A 19,140-nucleotide genomic window follows, 5' to 3' on the forward strand; every position below is an offset into this window, starting at 1 on the left:
TCCGTGCTGTGCTTAGCAGGATTTTTTGCGCAAAGCCGCTGCCCAAAACTAAACTGAAGCAACTTAATTTCCTTAGTAATTGAGTCTGCAATAATCTGGGTGTAGGCGGGGTGCAGATATGAAGCAAATCCACGTTACTCCAAGTATTATTAGCAATGACTCTTCAAAGAAAAACAGGACCACACCCCGAGTCACAGCCAAAGTCAGATGTATAAATCAATATTTATTTACAGCTTTTCTTTATTACTGTACATTTTCCTGCAGGTTATTCACAAGGCTATACAAAGCAAGGGACTTTACAATGCAGCATTTTGGGTGACAGGTACAAGTGGCCCCTGAGCTGTAACCAGCACTGGAGGATTGGGGAGCTGATGAGAGTGCATGTCACTCCGCCGCTACAAAGAACATGGTAGATTAATAACTCTGCAGCCGCTGTCCATCTCCATGTGCCAGCGTGCCTTCCCAGCATCTGGAGAGTCATAGGATGCCGGCCTCCGACACAGACGTTGTGCACTATGTAGATAACAAGCTTTAAGTATTAAGTTTCCCTATTGGAAAAGCAGGTAATACGCTGTGCTGAATCTGTAAAGGGATTGATTAGAATTCCTTTGCTCAGTGATACTTCTTAATTGCCCAGAAATTGCTACACAAGAGGGCTTAATACTATCAAACAAGTTAGCCAAGTCCTATGGCTGTGATCCAAAGCATAGAGCCACTAATAACCTATTCCCGTCTCCCACGGAGAAGTTCTCCAGAGTTGTTTTCCTTGGCGTTATATCTATAGATCTCTGTGAATCTTCTACGTATCCTGTTATAGCAGCGATAACATGTGCTGGCCATCGTGGCTACTACCAGCATTAGACTGAACCTGCCCTGCAGAGCGGCTTCTACCCACAGGGGAGATTTACTTAAGACAAGCCCTTCATAGAACAGTAGGGTGGAGTAAATGGCGCCAAATAAAAAAGGTGCACGCCTCTTCATATGGCGGATCTTTGGCTGTCCTTTGTTGGAAATGGAAACCTGTGGCTGCCATTTGCACTACCAGTGATAATAGTGACTCTGTCTCTGGGAGGCCCCGCCTCTGCTGCTAGACTCCTCCTGCTTTCCACAAAACTCCACCCACTTAAAGTGAATTTTTTTGCAACTTGTTTATGCCACAAAACTGGCACAAATGGCTTTATAAATTTTCGCCATAGTGTTGGAAATGAGGGGAAGGGTTTCTTTGGAGCAGCATTCAGTGCTGTATGTGAATGGTACGGTATAGGTTACTGGATACACTGTGACGACAGATCAGTACTGCTGCGCACAAAACACTGACATGGCCTGCTCTTATGAAAGTATGGAATTAATGCTGAATATTTCACATTATGCTGATCCTGGATACGCCCTTATCAGGATAATTCACTTACACAATCATCTGTATCTGAAGAAACTTCATTCTTATGCCAAAGGTCGGAACCAGGGAGACTGCCATCACCCATACATTGTATTGTACACCCAACATTTCAAGTATTGCAAGAAGGTAGGTAAGGACACTTGTTGAGGCAGCTTTACACACCCACGTCAGGTTATACTGTTTACCAATATCACACCCTTATGCGATGGCGGAGAACCTTGGACATTTCCACTACCACAAACCTACATCTTGCTCAGCTAGATGCAGCTTGCTGATGGTTTCTACAACCTGCTTGCACTGTAAATGGCCTGAAGACCAAACAGGTAAAGTGTCACAGCAAGAGACTGAGGAAGTCTCTTCTCTATCGGATCCTTGAAAATTCATAAATAATTTAAAATCAAGTCCAAACCAGCAGTAAAAGGTTCTGTCTAACATCAAGTCCAGAACTTTCTAGTTACAGGAGAAGGCCTGGGCGCGCTCCTCCTGGTTATCGCACGTTCTCTGATCAGAGAACAAGGGTTACACGTCTGGGTCTGGCTCATATCAGGAACAGCACAGCCCGGGGTCTCCTTCCACTTATGTAAGGAGAGCTGGTGCATCCATAAGTAGTGCAGCCATCAGGACAGGGCAAGGGTTTGTTCAGACATGGAGGCTTTGGTTCTTCTTATTCTGGATGCCCTGGAGAACCTGTATGGTATCACGGATTAAGGCCTCGAATATTCCATCAGCCAACTGCATTTTTACAAACAGTTCATCCTCATCATAGTTCACCCACTGGGCTTCTTCTTCATGCAGCTCTTGTACCTATAGAAGAAAAAAGTCTCAATATGAAAATGCATAATAGAGGATAGGATAGGTCATTATCACAGATCGGCAGGAGTGCAACATCTGGGACTCCCACAGACCAGCTGTATGAAGTGGCCGAGGCGGCTTCCACTTCATAGGCCACGTGACGTCACATTCATCGATCACCTGTCCTGTTTGCACTTCAATCCTATCCAATGAGCTATAAGATCAAGCACGATTGATTGTTTCATGGTGAAGAGGTAACAGCACTCACCCAAATGCAATGGTCTCTTCAAACAGCTGATCTGTGGGGATTTGGGTGTTGCACCCCTGCTGACTTTCCACTGATAACATATCCAAAGGATAGGTCATTAATCTTATAACCCAAGTGAACCATTTTTACATGATACAAATCAGAATAAGCATGGCACTGTCTTCTAGGATTATGATACTTATGGCCTGTCATCAATATCAAACTGAGAGGGGTCAGACACCCGGCACCCCCACTTATCAGGTGTTTGAAGAGGATATCATACATGATATAGTCTGATGATCCTAACAAAATCTATGACCTATGCCAGGCACAAAACTATTATGTTCATGTAAATACAGAAGTCATATAATGAACTGTTTAGTTTCTTAGCAGCTATAATATAAAATGGCACGACATTTTTTTTCTGCTGTTTGGTCTAATACCTCAAGGGACCAAGATCTGACATAATGTAGTGTAAAGCCGGCAGCCATCATACACATGTACGCTCGAATTGGCCAAACATTGCATATATAGTGAAGTGGTAGGGACCCTCATCTATCACAAGGCCAAAAGAAAAAACAAAATGAAAGGTCAGCTGAAACACAACCGTCTGATCTGGCTTTCCCCCACAAGAGCCAGGAGGACCCCACAACCTATATGAATGGTCAGTCGGTCTTCTGTATATAGGCTGCTGTACACACTCGTGATACTGGATCTCCTTTTATATCATGTCATTTACAGGTGGTTACATAAAGCAAGTATCAGAGGCCAATAATGGAAGGTGGGGAGGTGAGATCTCTGCCTATAGCTTAATCCTCACTAATGCTAATGCAATTCCTCTACAACGCCATACATGTTTTAAGACAGCAATTACTAGTGTGACTATAGCGTATATCAGATGGCAGCTGTAAGGGCCTCCGAACCACCTACATCTGCGAAGGATAAAGGAGTCGTGCTGGTAACAATGAGAGAACATGTGGCTACTGGACAGTATGGAGTAATCCAACTTTTATACCATTTGTGCTGTAAGAGAAATGATCTGTGTGGGAGTGAATATAAGGAAAAAGGGAAGTGTGTCAGGAGTCCAGCCCTGCTGATCTGTTTAAAGAGAACCTTTCACCACCTCCACCATATCCAGTTCTTAGCATAGCTGCTGCTCCACTGATACTGGCACAGTTGGAATTTTTTCTCTAGCCCCCGCCATACCTGAGCAATCAATACTGTTAGTTTTGATCCCATCCCTGATACTATTTAGTCTCTGTACTGTCAGGAGGGCGGAGTCAGGCAGGAGCAGACAAGGGGGTGTGACTCTGAGCTCTGACACTGGTTGCCTCTGATTGGAGATCTGAATCATACACCCCTGCCTGACACCGTCCATCTGACATTACACAGCTTACATAGAATATCAAACATTAAAACTATCTGTGCTTGTTGCTCGGGAGCGGCGGGGACTAGAGACAAAATTCCAACTGTGCTGAAATCTATGGAGTGATGCCTGATAACAGATGCTAAGAACGCGAATTAGAAGAGGTGTTGAAAGGTCCTCTTTAAAAATACCTTCATGTATGTTCTCAGTACCGGCATAAGCAAAAAGTTATTACCCGCCATGTGCCTTGTGGGCCTTCAGACCCGACAATCCCTTTAAATCGATGTTCCCACTTCAACATCTCCATCAAAATTAAAAAAGCGCAAAGACCTTTCCGATTTTTACGAGATACAAGGCTATGAAGAGATATTACTAAAGGGAGAGTTGAGGGGAGGATTTGCAGCAAAACAATGTGTATGTAGCATCGTAATACTTAGTATTTTACCAATATATGATCCACTCTGTCTCGCTTTTTTCTTCCAAACTTCATCATCCTCTGCCAATCTGTTTTATGATTATGTTCTTTCCTTAGGCTCAGGAGATTGAGAACCTCACTGGTTAGAAAAGCCTAAAATGGAAAAAAAAATAATTGTTTGTACCACAGACAAGAAGAATAGTATAAAATGTAATTACAACACATTAAAGGGGTTATCCACTTTCTAAAAGGGATGGCCTATCATAAGAGACATGCGAGTGTCCGACACTCAGATCAGGACTGAGCAGGATCAGGACTGTGCGGCTTCTATTCATTTTTACATGGTGGGAGCGATGTTGCTCACTGACTGTATCATGTGTAGTGGTGGCTTTAGGTACTGCAGCTGTACGCCACTGAAGTCTATGGGACAGAACTGTGCTGTCCTGGAGTACCTGATCTGCGAGGATCATGGGTGTCAGACCCCCAATTAATCCCTTTAACTTCCAAATGCAGACCATTACCTTCACTTCCTCCATGTTACTGTGATCTCTTACTCGGCGGGAATAAGATGGAGCCACCCTTAGTGGTTTCTTCCAGACGGGCTGAGATGCTCGAGGGTCTGGAGAACAAATCTCTTCAAATATGTATAAAGTCAAGTCAAACAACATCTGCAGAGAGAAGAAGAGGAGCAAAAATACAAGTAAGAAAAATGACAAACATATGTGGATATGAGGTGAGATAGACTGTGACGCCATACCTCTCTATAGGCGCCGTACGCTGGGCTCTGATTCTCCTCGCTACATGTGAACGACTTTCGGATCTCGTGTACGTCTCCACTCAGCTGCTTCCATTCCCACAACTTATCTACTGCCACCTCCACCAGCTGCTCCACCTCAGGCACAGTGTGAGGCACAGCGAAGATGAGCTCTGGTGGGGACACGGGGTGAACAGACTTTGGTAATGGTTCAGGGCAAGGGGCTAAGGTTTTTGGCTCCGTCACAATCCCAGAGGAGCGAGCCCGTTCCAGTTCAAGCTGTTGATTTTTTCGGCTGCTCAATCCAAAATCTTCATCAAACCAATCTTGTTCATCCCCGAGGATGGAGAGGATGTTACGACTTGGCTCAAACTCGGTCCCATTCTTTTCACCAAATGCCTCATGTAAAGAATCCTAATTAAAAAAAATTGAGAAATGTTTAGTTAGCAGCCATGTTACCCACTATAAATGTGCAACGCGGGTTACAGCTCCTGCACTTCAGGTCAGATTATAGCGGCACAGGTCTCCTCTTCTGCAGCTTATATTGTGCCAGTGAATGGTATATAGTGGACAGAGATGGTAGTAATGTCACTGCCTCTATTGCACATTGTGATCATGTGACTGCAGGGTCATGCCAATGAATAACGCCATGACAGGGGGAGGGTTTCCCTTGTAACAGCTGCAGCATTCAAGAATGCCCCAAATAGTGGAAAAGTGCAAAAATAAAAATAAAAAAATAAAGAAAAAATATTAAAAAAAAACCCACTAGAAATGAAAAAACTTGCAGGTATCCATTAAACACAGAAAAAAATATATAAAAAAAAGTATTAAAGGAGTTTTCCAGGCAAATGATATTAATATCCAGGCAAATGATATTAATCCTCAGGAGAGCTCATCCTTATCAGAATGGCAGAGGTCCAACATCCGGGGTGGCCACCAATGAACAGTCTCACTATCCACTTTACGGAGAACAGGGCTGGAAGCAGATAGTTCTGTACACTGTATAGTGAGTTACTGCAGCTCAGCTCCCGTGCACTTGTACAGTAGCTGAGCTGCACTGACTTATGTGCAACTACTACAATGACAATAAAGCTACCTGCATCCAGCTCTGTTCTCTATGACGTGGCTAGTGAGACCATGAGAACTGCTCCTGCACAGAAACTTCATGAGTTCCCCAGTCTCTAAATGCTGCTCCTTCCTGACATGCAGAGAATGACTGCTTAGTGAACCCCTAGTCTCAGCAGTGACCCCGCTTCAGCCAGAGATTAGCTAAGTGACGTTTCCAGTTGCCCGAGGGGGAGCAAGAAGCAGAGACTGGCCTGATAACTGAGTGTGCAGCGGGGGACCCAATGACGTATCACTATTTTATACAATTCTCAGCGGTTCTTCAGACCTTTCAATCATCTGGAGACCCCCTTAAACCACCACAAGAGCAAAATAACTAAAGTGTCTGGCTGCGCAGGTTATTAAGGGGTAAAGAGCTCGGAAAATCTAAAAGCAGCACTGTCAATGGTTGCCAGATTGTGTCAATTTCTATATGATTCTGCCCATTACACAGAATCTTAAACTGTTGAGTGATAATAGAGAGCATAACTGTACTGAAACTAACAGAAATGGTTGTTCGGAGTAGTGAGGGCTGGAGATAAAAACCCAACTGCACCAGAATCAGTGGAGCAGCATTTATTGAAGGACACAAAAAGTTGGAGTTGTTGGAAAGTTCTCTTTAAAAGATTATATTTTTTTTTATATTCTTTGGTAATTTTACAGTCTCGACCTATGTGTGGCCAGCTGCATTATTCACTTCTCAGACCAATGTAAAATTTGACTCCCACAAACCCCTTCCCCACGACTCACCAGCTTTTTGTATTCCCCCTCCTTTGGGGTCTCCTCTCCCTCTACGTGCCGCTCGCTGGTGATATCGGCGCTGTGTAGCTCCTGATTGCTTTGTAGAATTTTTTGTGCCCTTTGCTTGCGTATACTTTGGAGGTAAGAAACTGTATCCTTCAGATAGACTTGTAGCAGACTATCTGTCAGTGTGCTTACTTCTGGTGCCGGCTTATCTAGTCTGGCCTCACTATGCTTTTCGGTCAGCTCTAGAAGAGGTGTCTCTGACCTCTGGGGCTCCTCACCGGGAATGGGGGTGTCCGTGGTTAGGCCAACCTGCAGCTCTTGTTCTATCAATGTCCTGTGCGACTCGGACACACTAGACTCGGTGCTTTCCACAGGGGTCTTAGCTGGGACTTTAGAGTCAACGTCATCAACTAAGGAAATTCCATCATCAAATTGTTCCTTGGGTTCCAGGGAGGTTTCCAAGACATTTTCGACTTCTTGTGCAGGCATGTGTTCCTCCAATGAGAGCAATGCAATCTTCTGAGGCGGTGCAAATATTCCATGTAGTGGTGAACAAACAAAGTAGCGTGTACCTCCAAGAGAACCATCATTGTTACCTTCTGCCTTGTCCAGCTCCACCCCAGCCCACACACCATCAGCAAACAATGTCTCCCCTTTAAAACGAAGTGTGCCGGGCTGCACCCCACTGACCAGGACTCTATCTCCTAGCTTAAATTCTGAAAGTGGCTCAATTTCACTGGGGGGCTGAACTTCCTGCGAGGGAGGCTTCAATTCTGAGGTCACTTGAAAGGTAGGACTTAATGACTTAAACTCACTGCGTTCCTCGCCTTGCTCCTCGCCGGGCATTTCCCTCCCTGGTGTAGTAGAGAAGGAAACATCTAACTCTTCTCGAGGTGTTTCAGAGACTGAATGCTTAAAGGCCGTAGAGGTCTCAAAATCTTCAGAGTAGGAGTGATCCCTGTGGTGGGAAACATCTTCTTCTGGGGTTTCACCCCCTAGTTTAAGATCCAGGGCTGGAAGTGGTGAGACGGACCTATTGCTCTGTGTATCCAGCATGTCTTCAGGGATCTCGGATTGGATACTTGAGACGGGGCTGTCATGTGCAGATGATAGAGGTTCCCTGACTGTGGGAGAAGGAGGCCCGGCACTGGGGGTATCTTCCTTGGTTGAGAAAGGGACGGGTGTATGTGCAGATTTATCATGGCCACTCTCAGTCACAGCCTCCTTGCCACTGGCCAGTGATCTCTCAGGACTTGTGCTTTCTACTGAATAAGAGAGAAAATCATAATACACAAGAAGAGAGTACACGTGTATGTACGTCATGCATAGAGAACGTCTTACCATTGGACCTGGAGCTGACCTCCGTTACATGTTCACTCTCAACCTTATAGGATGTTGTGCTGTCAGTCCTAAAGAAGATTAGCAAGTTGGATCAATACATCAGGGTACAATGCGCATAAACAGACATCTAATATAAGAAAAATGACATTAATAATGGTGTACCTCTGCAAAGGATCAGCTCGTACGGGGACTGTCTCTCTGGATGACTTATGAACACTCTTAACGCCGGGTGCTGTGCCTTGTTCACCGCTCAGTTCAGCTTGTGTTTTTTGGATATATTCATCATAGGACTGCAAATGGTGGCAAAAAATACGAGGGAGTTAAAACAACAAAAACATACATGTATAGGATTGGAGGTAAGGGTCTGACTATTGGGATCCCCACTGATTACGAGACCAGGGGTCCTATGGCCTCTTTTTTAAATAGAGCGAAGTCTGCTAATATGCATGATAATGGGACTACTAAAGCCAAGTACAGTTATCCAGCACTCCATAGAGTTTCGATGGAGTGTCACTGCACAGATTCAATGCTGCCTATTTAAACAGGGAAAGGAGACCTTACTCCTAGCAGTTGGTAGAAATCCAAGCAGTCAGATCAACACTTACCACTGATCCTGTGGAAAGGGCATATTTTTGGTTAAAGTGCTGCGAGAAAACTCTGCAGCGATGGCCTTCTTCTTCCTCTGGAACGCCCTCTCCGCGACGTGTTCTTTGGATGGCATCTTCTGGCTTTAAATGGGATGCCTGCGCAGTCAGCTATGCCATCAGGCAGAACCGACTGCGCATGCCTGCGGCCATTTTCTTGTGGCCGCTTACACGAGCGTACAAGCGGCCACTAGAAAATGGCCGCAGGCATGGCAGAGCCAACTGCGCATGTGTCTCATTTAAAGCCAGAAGAAGCCATCTGAACAACACGTCGCGGAGAGGGTGTTCTAGAAGAAGAAGAGGCCATCGCTGGAGAGTTTTCTCGCAGCAATGGAGATGCCCCCAATGCTGTTTGAGTGCTGGGGCCTGTCCTCAGTGCTGCGAGAACACTCATTTGCATACCGAAAACAGGGATATCTACAGAACGGCAGCGCATAGAAGGTAGGAGAAGAATAGCCTTTCTTAAGGCTATTCCTACGTGTTAGCGAGAAAAAAATGCAGTTTTAATGATTGAATCCCTTTAAGATGGGTTATCAGTTTTAGATCAGCAAGGGTCTTATTATCAGGATCCCCACAGACCAGATGTTATGACATGATTGCAGTTCCCAGCAGTATTAGATTCTCGGGAGCAGTACTCACTTGCCATTTCTTTCATAGCAGAAGTTATGAGTTAAAGGGGTTTTCAAGCATCAAATTGAGTTTTCATACTGTTGATATGTCACCAGGGCATAGTGGTGGGTCCGGTGAACTGCGGTGCCACTCATATTACTTAAATAGGAGCCCAGCTACACTCGCTGCCCTTCTGTGCACTCAGAGGGAGAGAGCAGAGACTGTGTGGGGTCCGGATGTCAGACACTGACAGATCACATATTGGTGACCTGTGGATAGGTCATCAGTATGAAAATTTGATTTGGGGCTTGAAAACCCCGTTGGTGCAGCGGAACTTTGAAGATATGTGAGAATTATTAAAGAGGCAAATCTTGCACAGCAGCGGACATGATTAAGACTAGTGACGGAAACGTCAGTCTTAATAAATCCCCCCCCCCCACTATGTACTACAGGCCTTACATTTTTTCAATTGACATGACATAATGAATATTCCCTACTAGACAGAGCTTGACGTTATTACCTGAAGCTGCTGAAGTAATATGGCTTCCTGTGCTCGCAATCTCTCCTTTTGTCTTCTCCTTTGCTCTCTTTTTAAGTTCTCCACCACAGACTTGCGTTTTTTAAGCTCTTCCTTTAGCGCACGGATGCGGCCTTCAATATCACTTTGATCAGACGTAGCCTCTGAGAAATATGAATGTGAAGTGTAACTACTATGAATAATACTTACATATACAGTATATATACATATTTTTCCACAGAAGGATGTCATCTAGTTTTTTGTTTTTTTTAACTGATGAAGTGATTTATATATTCTGTGTTAATATGGGGAATGGTCCTCTATTCAGGCTCCAGAAATAAAAAGTGGCTACAAAGTGTCCCACACTCTGGAGGACAAGCCCCAACCTTCATTTTACAGATAGCTTACTGACTTAAATGAGAACTGTGTAATGCATAATTTCCCCCCAGGGTGGCGCTGCAGAGAAACTGAACACTTGTTGTCAGGTTTGCTCACAGATTATGTCTGATTGTTGGGGGTCGCCCGTAGAGAAAGACTTTATGATCATTTCCCCTTCTAGCAAGTAGCAGACTTTATTCTCCTCTACTGTCTACGCTGCTACAAAATATAAAACTGTCCATGTGTTATAGATATGACGGATTTTGGTCATTACAATTGCTCAAAACATCAAGTGATGGATGAAGCGTCCTGGCAATGTTCGTTCAAGGAAAGAATATTTGGAGATGAAAGATCTTTTATTAGACTATGTGGATAACTTATTTCCCCATGATATGTTGGTGCACCAGCAGTCTGTCTAAAGCGATCATTGATCATTTTCAGCCACAAATGAACACTCGGTTAATCAATTTTAGCCGCTTTCTGTGTTCATGGATGTGAAGCAAAGACTAATGAATAAGTTTTGTGCACAGACCCCGGTCATTGCTTCTTTGCCATTTACCTGAATGTGTCATGGACAGCGATTCTTCAGACCAGGTATGAGACAGTTGGTGAGGTCTAAGGGTGATGTGAACTTTCTGACGCCCGCTCTTTAGGCTTTCTTTGCTGGATTCCAATTCTGCTGCGGATCTGCTGCTTCTTGGAGGAGACTGTAAAATACATACAGATTATCCTTTATAAATGATTTCATATGTGCACAGGGAATTCTGTTCTCCCCCAAAAGGAGGTCCCAGTGCGTCATGTACATGGGTATAACAGATCTCCCCGCTATATATAATATACTAGTTAAGTTGCTTTTCAGATCACTCGATTATTATACGTCGCACGGTTTCCTTCCTTAATATAACTCATGCAAAACCATAATAAAGACTAAAGTTATTAAACAAAAAAAAAAAAGTTTGGAGACAACAAACAATAATCCGAACACTATGTCATAGACTAAACAGCAAGGATATGGAAAAGCCCCCCGGACTAGTACAATGAGAAGGATATAGTCCAGAGTGCTGTATAATCCAGGCTGCTAAGCAAGAGTCTCAATCACACTGGGATTATAGGTCGATAATGGGATCACTTACAGGACATGCTAATGGGAAACACATACTAAAATAAAGTGACCTGTCCTGTTACCAGTGTCACTAGGATTTAGGTGTTAAGAGACTGGTCAGCAAAGTTACTACTTTATAGGATAAGATCCATCAAGGCTTTAGGCTAGTGCTATGTACAGACAGGTATCCTGCAACTTCAAGTCGCATATAAGTTGCAGCCTGGCTTGAGTGTGACAATAAAGTTGCAAAAAATCTGTTGTATTTTGATAGAAGCTTGCATGCAACTTTTTTTTGTTTTACCATAGACTTCAATGGCAGTCACATGTTTTTTTTTCACAGCTTATTCTCAGATCTATAAAAGTTGGACAACAGTAAGTTGCAAACAAGTCCCATGCGTTTTGGCTGCTATGTAATGCTAGCCTCATTCTGTATTTGAGACACTGTTAGAATATGTATACGGCTTATATAAACTGACCAGGTACGCAATACACGCATAAAGTATTTACCACTTTGCTGGTTCCAGATACAGCCAGCTCTTCAGAGATGCTAGCATGGTCCCCGCTCTGCTCATGGATTTGCTCAGCAATGGTTGATGGCTCAATGCTCTCGGAGGATAAATATTCTGGGGGAGGACTCAGAGAGGTTCTGGTCTGTATAGTTGGACTTGGAGGGGCTGAGGAACCTTCCCTGGTTCTCTTGTCTGAAGAATAAAGAAAATGACTGATGAAAGGTTAAGTTATGGTGAAAGTAATATTTGGAATGAAAACAGCCAACACATGCTTAAAGGGTTGGACATAAATACGTGACCAGTTAGGGACTGAAAGGTGGCGCGTGTGTGAGTCAGTTGTATGGGGCGCCACTTCTGACACCCATACTATCCACAATACGGGCCAGAAGCAGTTGGCTCCAGTCCGTGGGTAGTGACAGGGTGGCAGTAATTCTAGCTCCCACTCAACTCAAGTACCGGCGTAGGGTCACTATACAAGACTAACCGCTGCTAACCCCATGCTGTGTATCGTATGGGCATTGAAAGCGGCCCTATACAGCTGATCGACTTCCACCAGTCATATATTGAGGGCAAAGCCTAAGAAACAGCCATAAAAAGGAAATTCCTGGACACTGTCTTCAAAGATCAAACTTTCCCTGACATATTAATTTCCACTACTGCTAGCTGTGCACATATGTTGCTTGTCTTTTATTGCTAAAGGGGTCTCCCAAGGTCATAATTCTTAGCCTAGGCCAAAAATATCAAACCGGTGTGCATCTGAATCTTGAAAGTCCTCATGACCAGGCGTTTGAATGGACTGCACCACTCATGGTTCAAGATGAAATAGGACACACAGTCCCTACTAAGCGGTCAGCAAGCAGATGTATAGAGGAATGTAAACAATGAAGAGCCCGGAGCCAAAGCAATGCAGTCTGTTCAAACAGCTGATCAGTGGAATTGCTGCGAGGCAGATCTTGGGTGATTTCATATATATTTTTCTTATTGTGAGCCCCCATGTAGGGCTCACAATGTACATTTTTTTTCCTATCAGTATGTCTTTGTAGTATGCGAGGAAATCCACGCAAACATGGGGAGAACATACAAACTCCTTGCAGATGTTCCTGGCAGGATTCAAACCCAGGACTCCAGTGCTGCAAGGCTGCAGTGCTAACCACTGAGCCACCGTGTGGCCCCTGGGTGATATCATATTGATGGCCATAAGAATTATTGCAAGAATGCCCAATACTGTCAACCCAAAATACTCTATAAAAGAGGCAAAAAACTTGAACATGATCGCCCCAACATACCTAGATTTTTTAGGAGACATGGCATCACCTTCTAGACACTAATGTAATAAGGGATGGTGGCAAAGATTTTATTTTAATGTGGCGACAAACCTTCCACAGTCCTCACCTTCTACCACAGTTTGTGGCTCCTCAGTACTCTGGCTCTTGGTTTTCACCCTTTGGTTATCCCATGCGGCCAGGGCTTGCTTTTCAATCTGCCTAATTTCCAACTCTTCAGCATCCAGTCTCCTTTTCCACTCCAGAAGCTCCTGCGCGTGTAACCTTCTCTGCACCAGCTGCTGTTCCCGCTTTGTCAAGAATCTGGGGATACATTTGTATTAGGCCATGACCTCATGACGGGACATCACCCAGGAAAGGGAAGGATGAGGGGACAGCAAGCAGAGGAGGGAGAAGGAAAGAGACACAACACGACATGCGCGGATTTCACTAGCCCAAACCCAACAGCACACTGTCATGCCCCCAGGATTCATCTTCATGATAGCACTTCCCTCCCCCTCACACGGTGCAGAGAGCAGAGGGAGTGGTGCCGTTACCTGAGCAGATGGCGGCAGATATAGAGCTGGAATTTGGGGTGAAGTTTGGGAAAGCACACACTGAGAGAGGCCCAGTGCTGGGGCGTAAAGACAGAGAAGAAGCAGTGAACAGGGCAGATGTCTCTACAAGAAAAGGAGCGAGAGTTTACCAAGGAGACGAAAGAGTGAGACAGAGTCAAAGAGTGGAACAGCCAAAAAGCCGCAGGAGGACCACAGTAGGGATCCTGGAGGATGTCAAGCAGAGTGCAATTGAGAGAGCCAAGGAAGTTGCAAAAATTATAACTTAATGGGGATGGAAACTACTACTTTACTATTGATAGGGAAATGTGGCAACAACATCAAGAACACATTCATAATGGAAAGGGACTCATAGAAAGGTCCAAAAGACCAGAAACATGAACAGGAAGACAATACAAGGCACTGGAGACACATCGCAGAACAAGGAGTGCATCCAAGAGAGAGATGAAGATTGATGGATACAACATGGAGCTGTAAACTACAATCAAGAAAACAAATGCATAGGAAGGTAATAAAAAAAATAACAGCTGCCTAGCAAAGCACATACAGGGGATGGATCCTCCTCCTTATCTGGACACATGACCAATGACAAAAATGTTTATATAATGCAATTTCACAAAGTAGGCAAACTAGTAAATATAGTTACTTGGCGTCCATGTGGCTGTGCATTTTGCGTAGTTTCTGCATGATGCTGCTGGTCTCGCTACCGGAGACTGACACCGGGGATGGGCTGCGGCTCTCAGCATCAGAGGGATCATGGCTGGATGGAGGACTAGGCTGAATGTTTGCCTCGCTGGGTTGCTCCTGTGTACCGTTAACATGCAAAATGTCACCATCATTTGTTTCAATAAATTTTTTAACTATATGATTTATCTATAGAGATCGGAAAACAAATAAATGATAAAAAATGGGCCCGATAATGGTTCACACTGTACCCAGGAACAGCACAAATGTACTGCCAGATAACTCACCAGCTGCCCGCTCTCCGCTGACTTGAGTTTCTCCTGGAGCCTCAGGGTGCTGTTCTGGATGCGTTGAATCTCCTCCTGCTGTTTCAGGATAAGCTGCCTCTCTCTCCGCGCAGCCTTGTTTGCTTCTTGAAGACGTTTGATTTCCGCCTAAAGATTACAATATTAAATCACACAGACTGAACAATAACTAAATCAGCACCTACAGCCATCTACTACTGAACGCCCGCCATACCTGTTCCTGCTGCAGTCGGAGCAGAAGACCACGCTGGCGCTTTCTCAATGGAGGCATTTTATCATCCTCCCCTTTATCTCGGAGACGTCTGCAGAATACAGAAAAGGTTACTTTCAAGAAACAGGTAAGAAATGTCTCTACCTATTGTTTACCAAGCACATTTTGAGGTGGCTGTGCCTGGTACTCGAATGATTGATGCAGAAATACCTGGAGTATCGGACACGGCCATTACAAATGTACTGCACTGTGCCTGGTAATAAAGAGGCAACAAGGCTTGCCTGAACGTCACGGCGCTTTGCAACGCTGAGCGTGGGGGTGTTGAAAGCATGACCCCCACCAATCTTATATGGATTGCCTATCCTAAGCTAAGACCATTACTATCAACGTCCTAAAAAACTCCTTCAATTCAATTTAAAAGCTACGCCCCTATCCATAAAAACACTACATGTTATACAAGATGAATGCACACCTCTTTTGATGTTCCAGCCATGCAAGTTCAGCTTTTGTCTTGTCTTTAAGAGCTTTCTGACGGAGACGGAGAAGAGCAGCCTGGTGCGCTGAACGCATCTCTCCTTCCTGCATGTACTGCCGCACCATCTCCATAGTGAATTTCCAAAAACTGTCCTGTCCACTGGAAAAAGGGCCGCTAATCTCCTGTGTAAGGGACACTTCGGGGTTAAAGAAAGGAAGAAAAAAAAAAAGTACAAAATGTTCAAGAATGATATTTTGTAGTAGTCACTCCGCGTTACCTTTTCAGGAGTGCTTTCTTCATCAGATTCATGCCGACGACTCCGCTGTCTCTCCAAACTACCTCGTCGGTGGGACTCGGAGGGCAGTAGGGAACGGAATGATAATTCCTCGATGCCCTCTTCATTCTTAGATTCTGCAAAGCTTGCACCTTAGAGAGCAAAAAAAAAGTGATAATGGTCACAATCCAGATTATCAAGGTGGTTGATCAATATCTTTTTAACCCCTTAAAGGGATTCTACCACTAAATCGTTTTTTTTTTGTGCGTTAGATGTTGGAATAGCCTTAAAAAAGGCTATTCATCTCCTGTCTCTTACCTTTAGACGTGGTCTCCACGGCGCCGTTTCTTAGAAATACCGGTTTTTACCGGTATGCAAATGAGTTCTCTCACAGCAATGGGGGCGGGCCCCAGCACTCAAATAGCGTCACGCTCCGCTCAGTATGCTCCTATAGTTCTTCGGAGAACTACAGGAGCGTACTGCGCATGCGCGCAAGAGCGGAGTGTGACCCCAGCTGGAAAAAGACACGGTTGCTGTTGAAGATGGAGGTGTCGCTGGAGAGAGGTCTCAGGCAGTAGTGGGGACGGCCCCATCGCCGTTTGAGCGCTGGGGCCTGCCCCCATTGCTGCGAGAGAACTCATTTGCATATCGGTTAAAACCGGTATTTCTAAGGAACGGCGCCGCGGAGACCACGTCTAAAGGTAAGAGACGAATAGCCTTTCTTAAGGCTATTCCGATGTGGCAATTAGAAAAAATATTGGTTCAGTGGTAGAATCCCTTTAAGGATGTAGCCAGTTTTGGCCTTCAGGACACATTGATTATTTTGCTTTTTCATTGTCCCATTCTGATATTTTTTACCTTTCTGTCATGGTAGCTGCTCGAGAACTTGTTTGTATGTTGTTGCCCTTCTCAATAACTTCATTTGGGGTGATACATTTTGGAACACATCTATTAAAGGGGCTATTTCTTCTACATCTTCCTGCAGTTCCCAAGAATGAAGATTGTTCAGAGGCCTGGGATTTAACTCCTTAGATGCTGAAGTCAATTGCTCTTACAGAGGTGAGTCATAAAGATTGGCAACCACATCCTAAGGGATGGAAACAGCCCCTGTATAACACCACAGAAAGGGGTCGGTCATCCTTTTGATAACCAATCTTCATGAAAAACTCCTCAGATATTGGGTAGGCTACTGTCTAAAGAGCATCTACAGAGTTAAATGCCCAGGCTATGAGTTCCCTTCATCCACTGCGGCAGGCTGTATGTTCTAGCTGACACCAGTTGCTAATGGTACGGCTTAGCCCCTGTTAAGATGCTTGCTGTCCTATACATATATATATGTATGTATATATGTATGTATATAAAAAAAATACTATCTATATATATATAATTTTTTTTTCTTATGTAGGTTGTGAGCCCCATATAGGGATCACAATGTACATTTTTTTTTTCCTATCAGCATGTCTTTGTAGAATGGGAGGAAATCCACGCAAACAGGAGGAGAACATACAAACTCCTTGCAGATGTTGTTCCTGATGGGATTCGAACCCAGGGCTCCAGCGCTGCAAGGGGCACCCACTGAACCACTGTGTTGCCCCTCCCTATACATATATGGTGCTGGTTGTAAATGAACCACTAACAGCAGAAAGGAGTGGATTCCCAAGACTTATTCAATGATACAAACCTTTCTCATCAATGGACAAGCTTGTGTCTCCCTTTGTGGCACTCCGTTCTGACGTTGGCAGCTCCTCAGAGATACTCTCCTCCATTGTCCTGTGACTAGCTGTTTCTTCTTTGATGGATGACGCCAGCTGACTGTCCTGATCACTACTGCTGCTGCAAAGCATCAAACAAAGGCAAGAACTTAATATCAGTGAAGAAAGCCTGATTTTCCCATCACCCCATATTCAATACACCATACCTGTGTGATCGCTCTTTAAAGCTGGACACACTGCTGGGCGGTAGGGAGGATGGAGAGGCAGAACGGGACCCTTTTTTCCTGTAAAAGAAAAAAAAGCTTGTGTGACAAAAAAAATCTCTTCAATGCTGTCAGATACGTTATCTGTAAGATTGCAAGAAAAAAAAACAAAACACCCCAAACAAGCATGAAATACCTAGTTCCATGAGAGCGCTGACGCTTTTGATTGTCTGAAAGAGGTGAAACCGCATGATCTGAGCTGGCTGGAGATAAGTATCCACGGTCTGGCTCCTAATAAGAGAAAAAATTTAAATCAGAGATATTTTCAAATTAACATAGAATATATCATTAGTCTTGTAAGGATCTTAATAGTGTCCATAGGAGTTTGTCAGCAACAACAGCATCATTCTTGCTACCAGAAAGACTGGAAGAAAATTGGGTCTATAGGGTTCTGCAAGTAGCTGAATGTCTGCTTTGCCTAATTGTTTTGGTTATAAGGGTCATTTAAAGGGAATGTCCAGTGAGTTTTCTTTTACTTCTATCCTTTGGGGTATTTTGATTGCTGGACCTTGGTGTTTTGGGCTGGTTGTGACCCCAGGTCATATGATTGGAACCCACACCTGGACCACAGGTTTCTCCACCACCTCCTCTCTCTCGTCTTCTGTTTTCTCAGGTAGTTACCAATGCTATGGGAGTTGGCACATTAAAGCCAGTCCCCACAATATAGGTATCTACCTGTGAAAATGGGATAGGAGGAAGGAGATGAAGCAACTTTAGGACCTGCTGTTGATTCCCATCAGAGATGGGGTCGGTACCAGAATGAAAAAAAATGGAGGCACTATGAGGCACATGGAGTTACTAAGCTGTAATGCACATGACTAGACTTTTTATCTGCAATGGAGGATTTCTCCCCCCCTCCCCCAGGCTTATACTCGAGTCAATAAGTTTTCCCAGTTTTTTGTGGTAAAATTAGGGGCCTCGGCTTATACTTGAGTATATACGGTAAGTAAAATAAAACTCACTAGGCAAACCCTTCAATGATAACTATATAAGATAATCTCTCAATGCTGGAGCCCCCTGAAACTAATGGGGGGACCTGACCTGAAGTGTTTAATTTCCCAGTAGAACCACCAAAGGAAAAATGAAGCATTACACAATTACCATGGAAATCAATGGGCTTTCTGTATATAAAAGGATATGCAGGCTCCTCCAGAGAAAGAGACTCTTTGGAGCCATTTTCCATTGTGGCTAATGAATAAGGATCCTGAATAGGAACTTCACTATGTTATAATAAGTAAGTAAGAGGGGGGAGGGGGGTCCTATAACAATGTAGAGAAGTAATGTGAAGCAGATGAAACACTAAGTGTCTTGGCTACAGTACAAACTAGACTAAAATCTTCCTGATGCTACTCACGTCATGTATTCTGCTCACGTTCTGGGTGGTCTTCTGGAAGCGTTGAAGTATTTCCGCCTGTGTCTGGAAAAAGGAAAAAACCACAGAATCGGTTAAGAATTGCC

At 44.2% G+C, this 19,140-nt stretch overlaps 1 protein-coding gene across 4 annotated transcripts in view; it reads right to left on the reverse strand.

Moving 5' to 3' along the window:
• Nucleotides 1-253: 253 nt before the first annotated feature.
• The window catches only part of CEP350 (centrosomal protein 350), a 37,215-nt gene continuing 18,328 nt past the window's right edge, over nucleotides 254-19,140 (reverse strand). For 2 of the 4 annotated variants that reach the window (XM_075286756.1, XM_075286759.1), the window contains 21 exons: nucleotides 19,037-19,099; nucleotides 17,819-17,913; nucleotides 17,626-17,703; nucleotides 17,389-17,540; nucleotides 15,711-15,859; nucleotides 15,431-15,615; nucleotides 14,962-15,049; nucleotides 14,730-14,876; nucleotides 14,405-14,562; nucleotides 13,741-13,863; nucleotides 13,314-13,507; nucleotides 11,920-12,113; nucleotides 10,870-11,017; nucleotides 9,936-10,096; nucleotides 8,325-8,452; nucleotides 8,163-8,230; nucleotides 6,825-8,086; nucleotides 4,974-5,384; nucleotides 4,738-4,884; nucleotides 4,247-4,369; nucleotides 254-2,200 (listed from right to left, as the gene is read on the reverse strand). In XM_075286756.1, the coding sequence (XP_075142857.1) occupies nucleotides 2,036-2,200; nucleotides 4,247-4,369; nucleotides 4,738-4,884; nucleotides 4,974-5,384; nucleotides 6,825-8,086; nucleotides 8,163-8,230; nucleotides 8,325-8,452; nucleotides 9,936-10,096; nucleotides 10,870-11,017; nucleotides 11,920-12,113; nucleotides 13,314-13,507; nucleotides 13,741-13,863; nucleotides 14,405-14,562; nucleotides 14,730-14,876; nucleotides 14,962-15,049; nucleotides 15,431-15,615; nucleotides 15,711-15,859; nucleotides 17,389-17,540; nucleotides 17,626-17,703; nucleotides 17,819-17,913; nucleotides 19,037-19,099 (4,239 nt within the window). In that variant the 3' untranslated portion in view covers nucleotides 254-2,035. The remainder of the gene's footprint in view (nucleotides 2,201-4,246; nucleotides 4,370-4,737; nucleotides 4,885-4,973; nucleotides 5,385-6,824; nucleotides 8,087-8,162; nucleotides 8,231-8,324; nucleotides 8,453-9,935; nucleotides 10,097-10,869; nucleotides 11,018-11,919; nucleotides 12,114-13,313; nucleotides 13,508-13,740; nucleotides 13,864-14,404; nucleotides 14,563-14,729; nucleotides 14,877-14,961; nucleotides 15,050-15,430; nucleotides 15,616-15,710; nucleotides 15,860-17,388; nucleotides 17,541-17,625; nucleotides 17,704-17,818; nucleotides 17,914-19,036; nucleotides 19,100-19,140) is intronic. The other 2 variants (XM_075286757.1, XM_075286758.1) reach the window with 2 other exon arrangements.

Source organism: Leptodactylus fuscus, chromosome 9 (genome assembly GCF_031893055.1).
Source record: "Leptodactylus fuscus isolate aLepFus1 chromosome 9, aLepFus1.hap2, whole genome shotgun sequence".
Lineage (NCBI taxonomy): Eukaryota > Metazoa > Chordata > Amphibia > Anura > Leptodactylidae > Leptodactylus > Leptodactylus fuscus.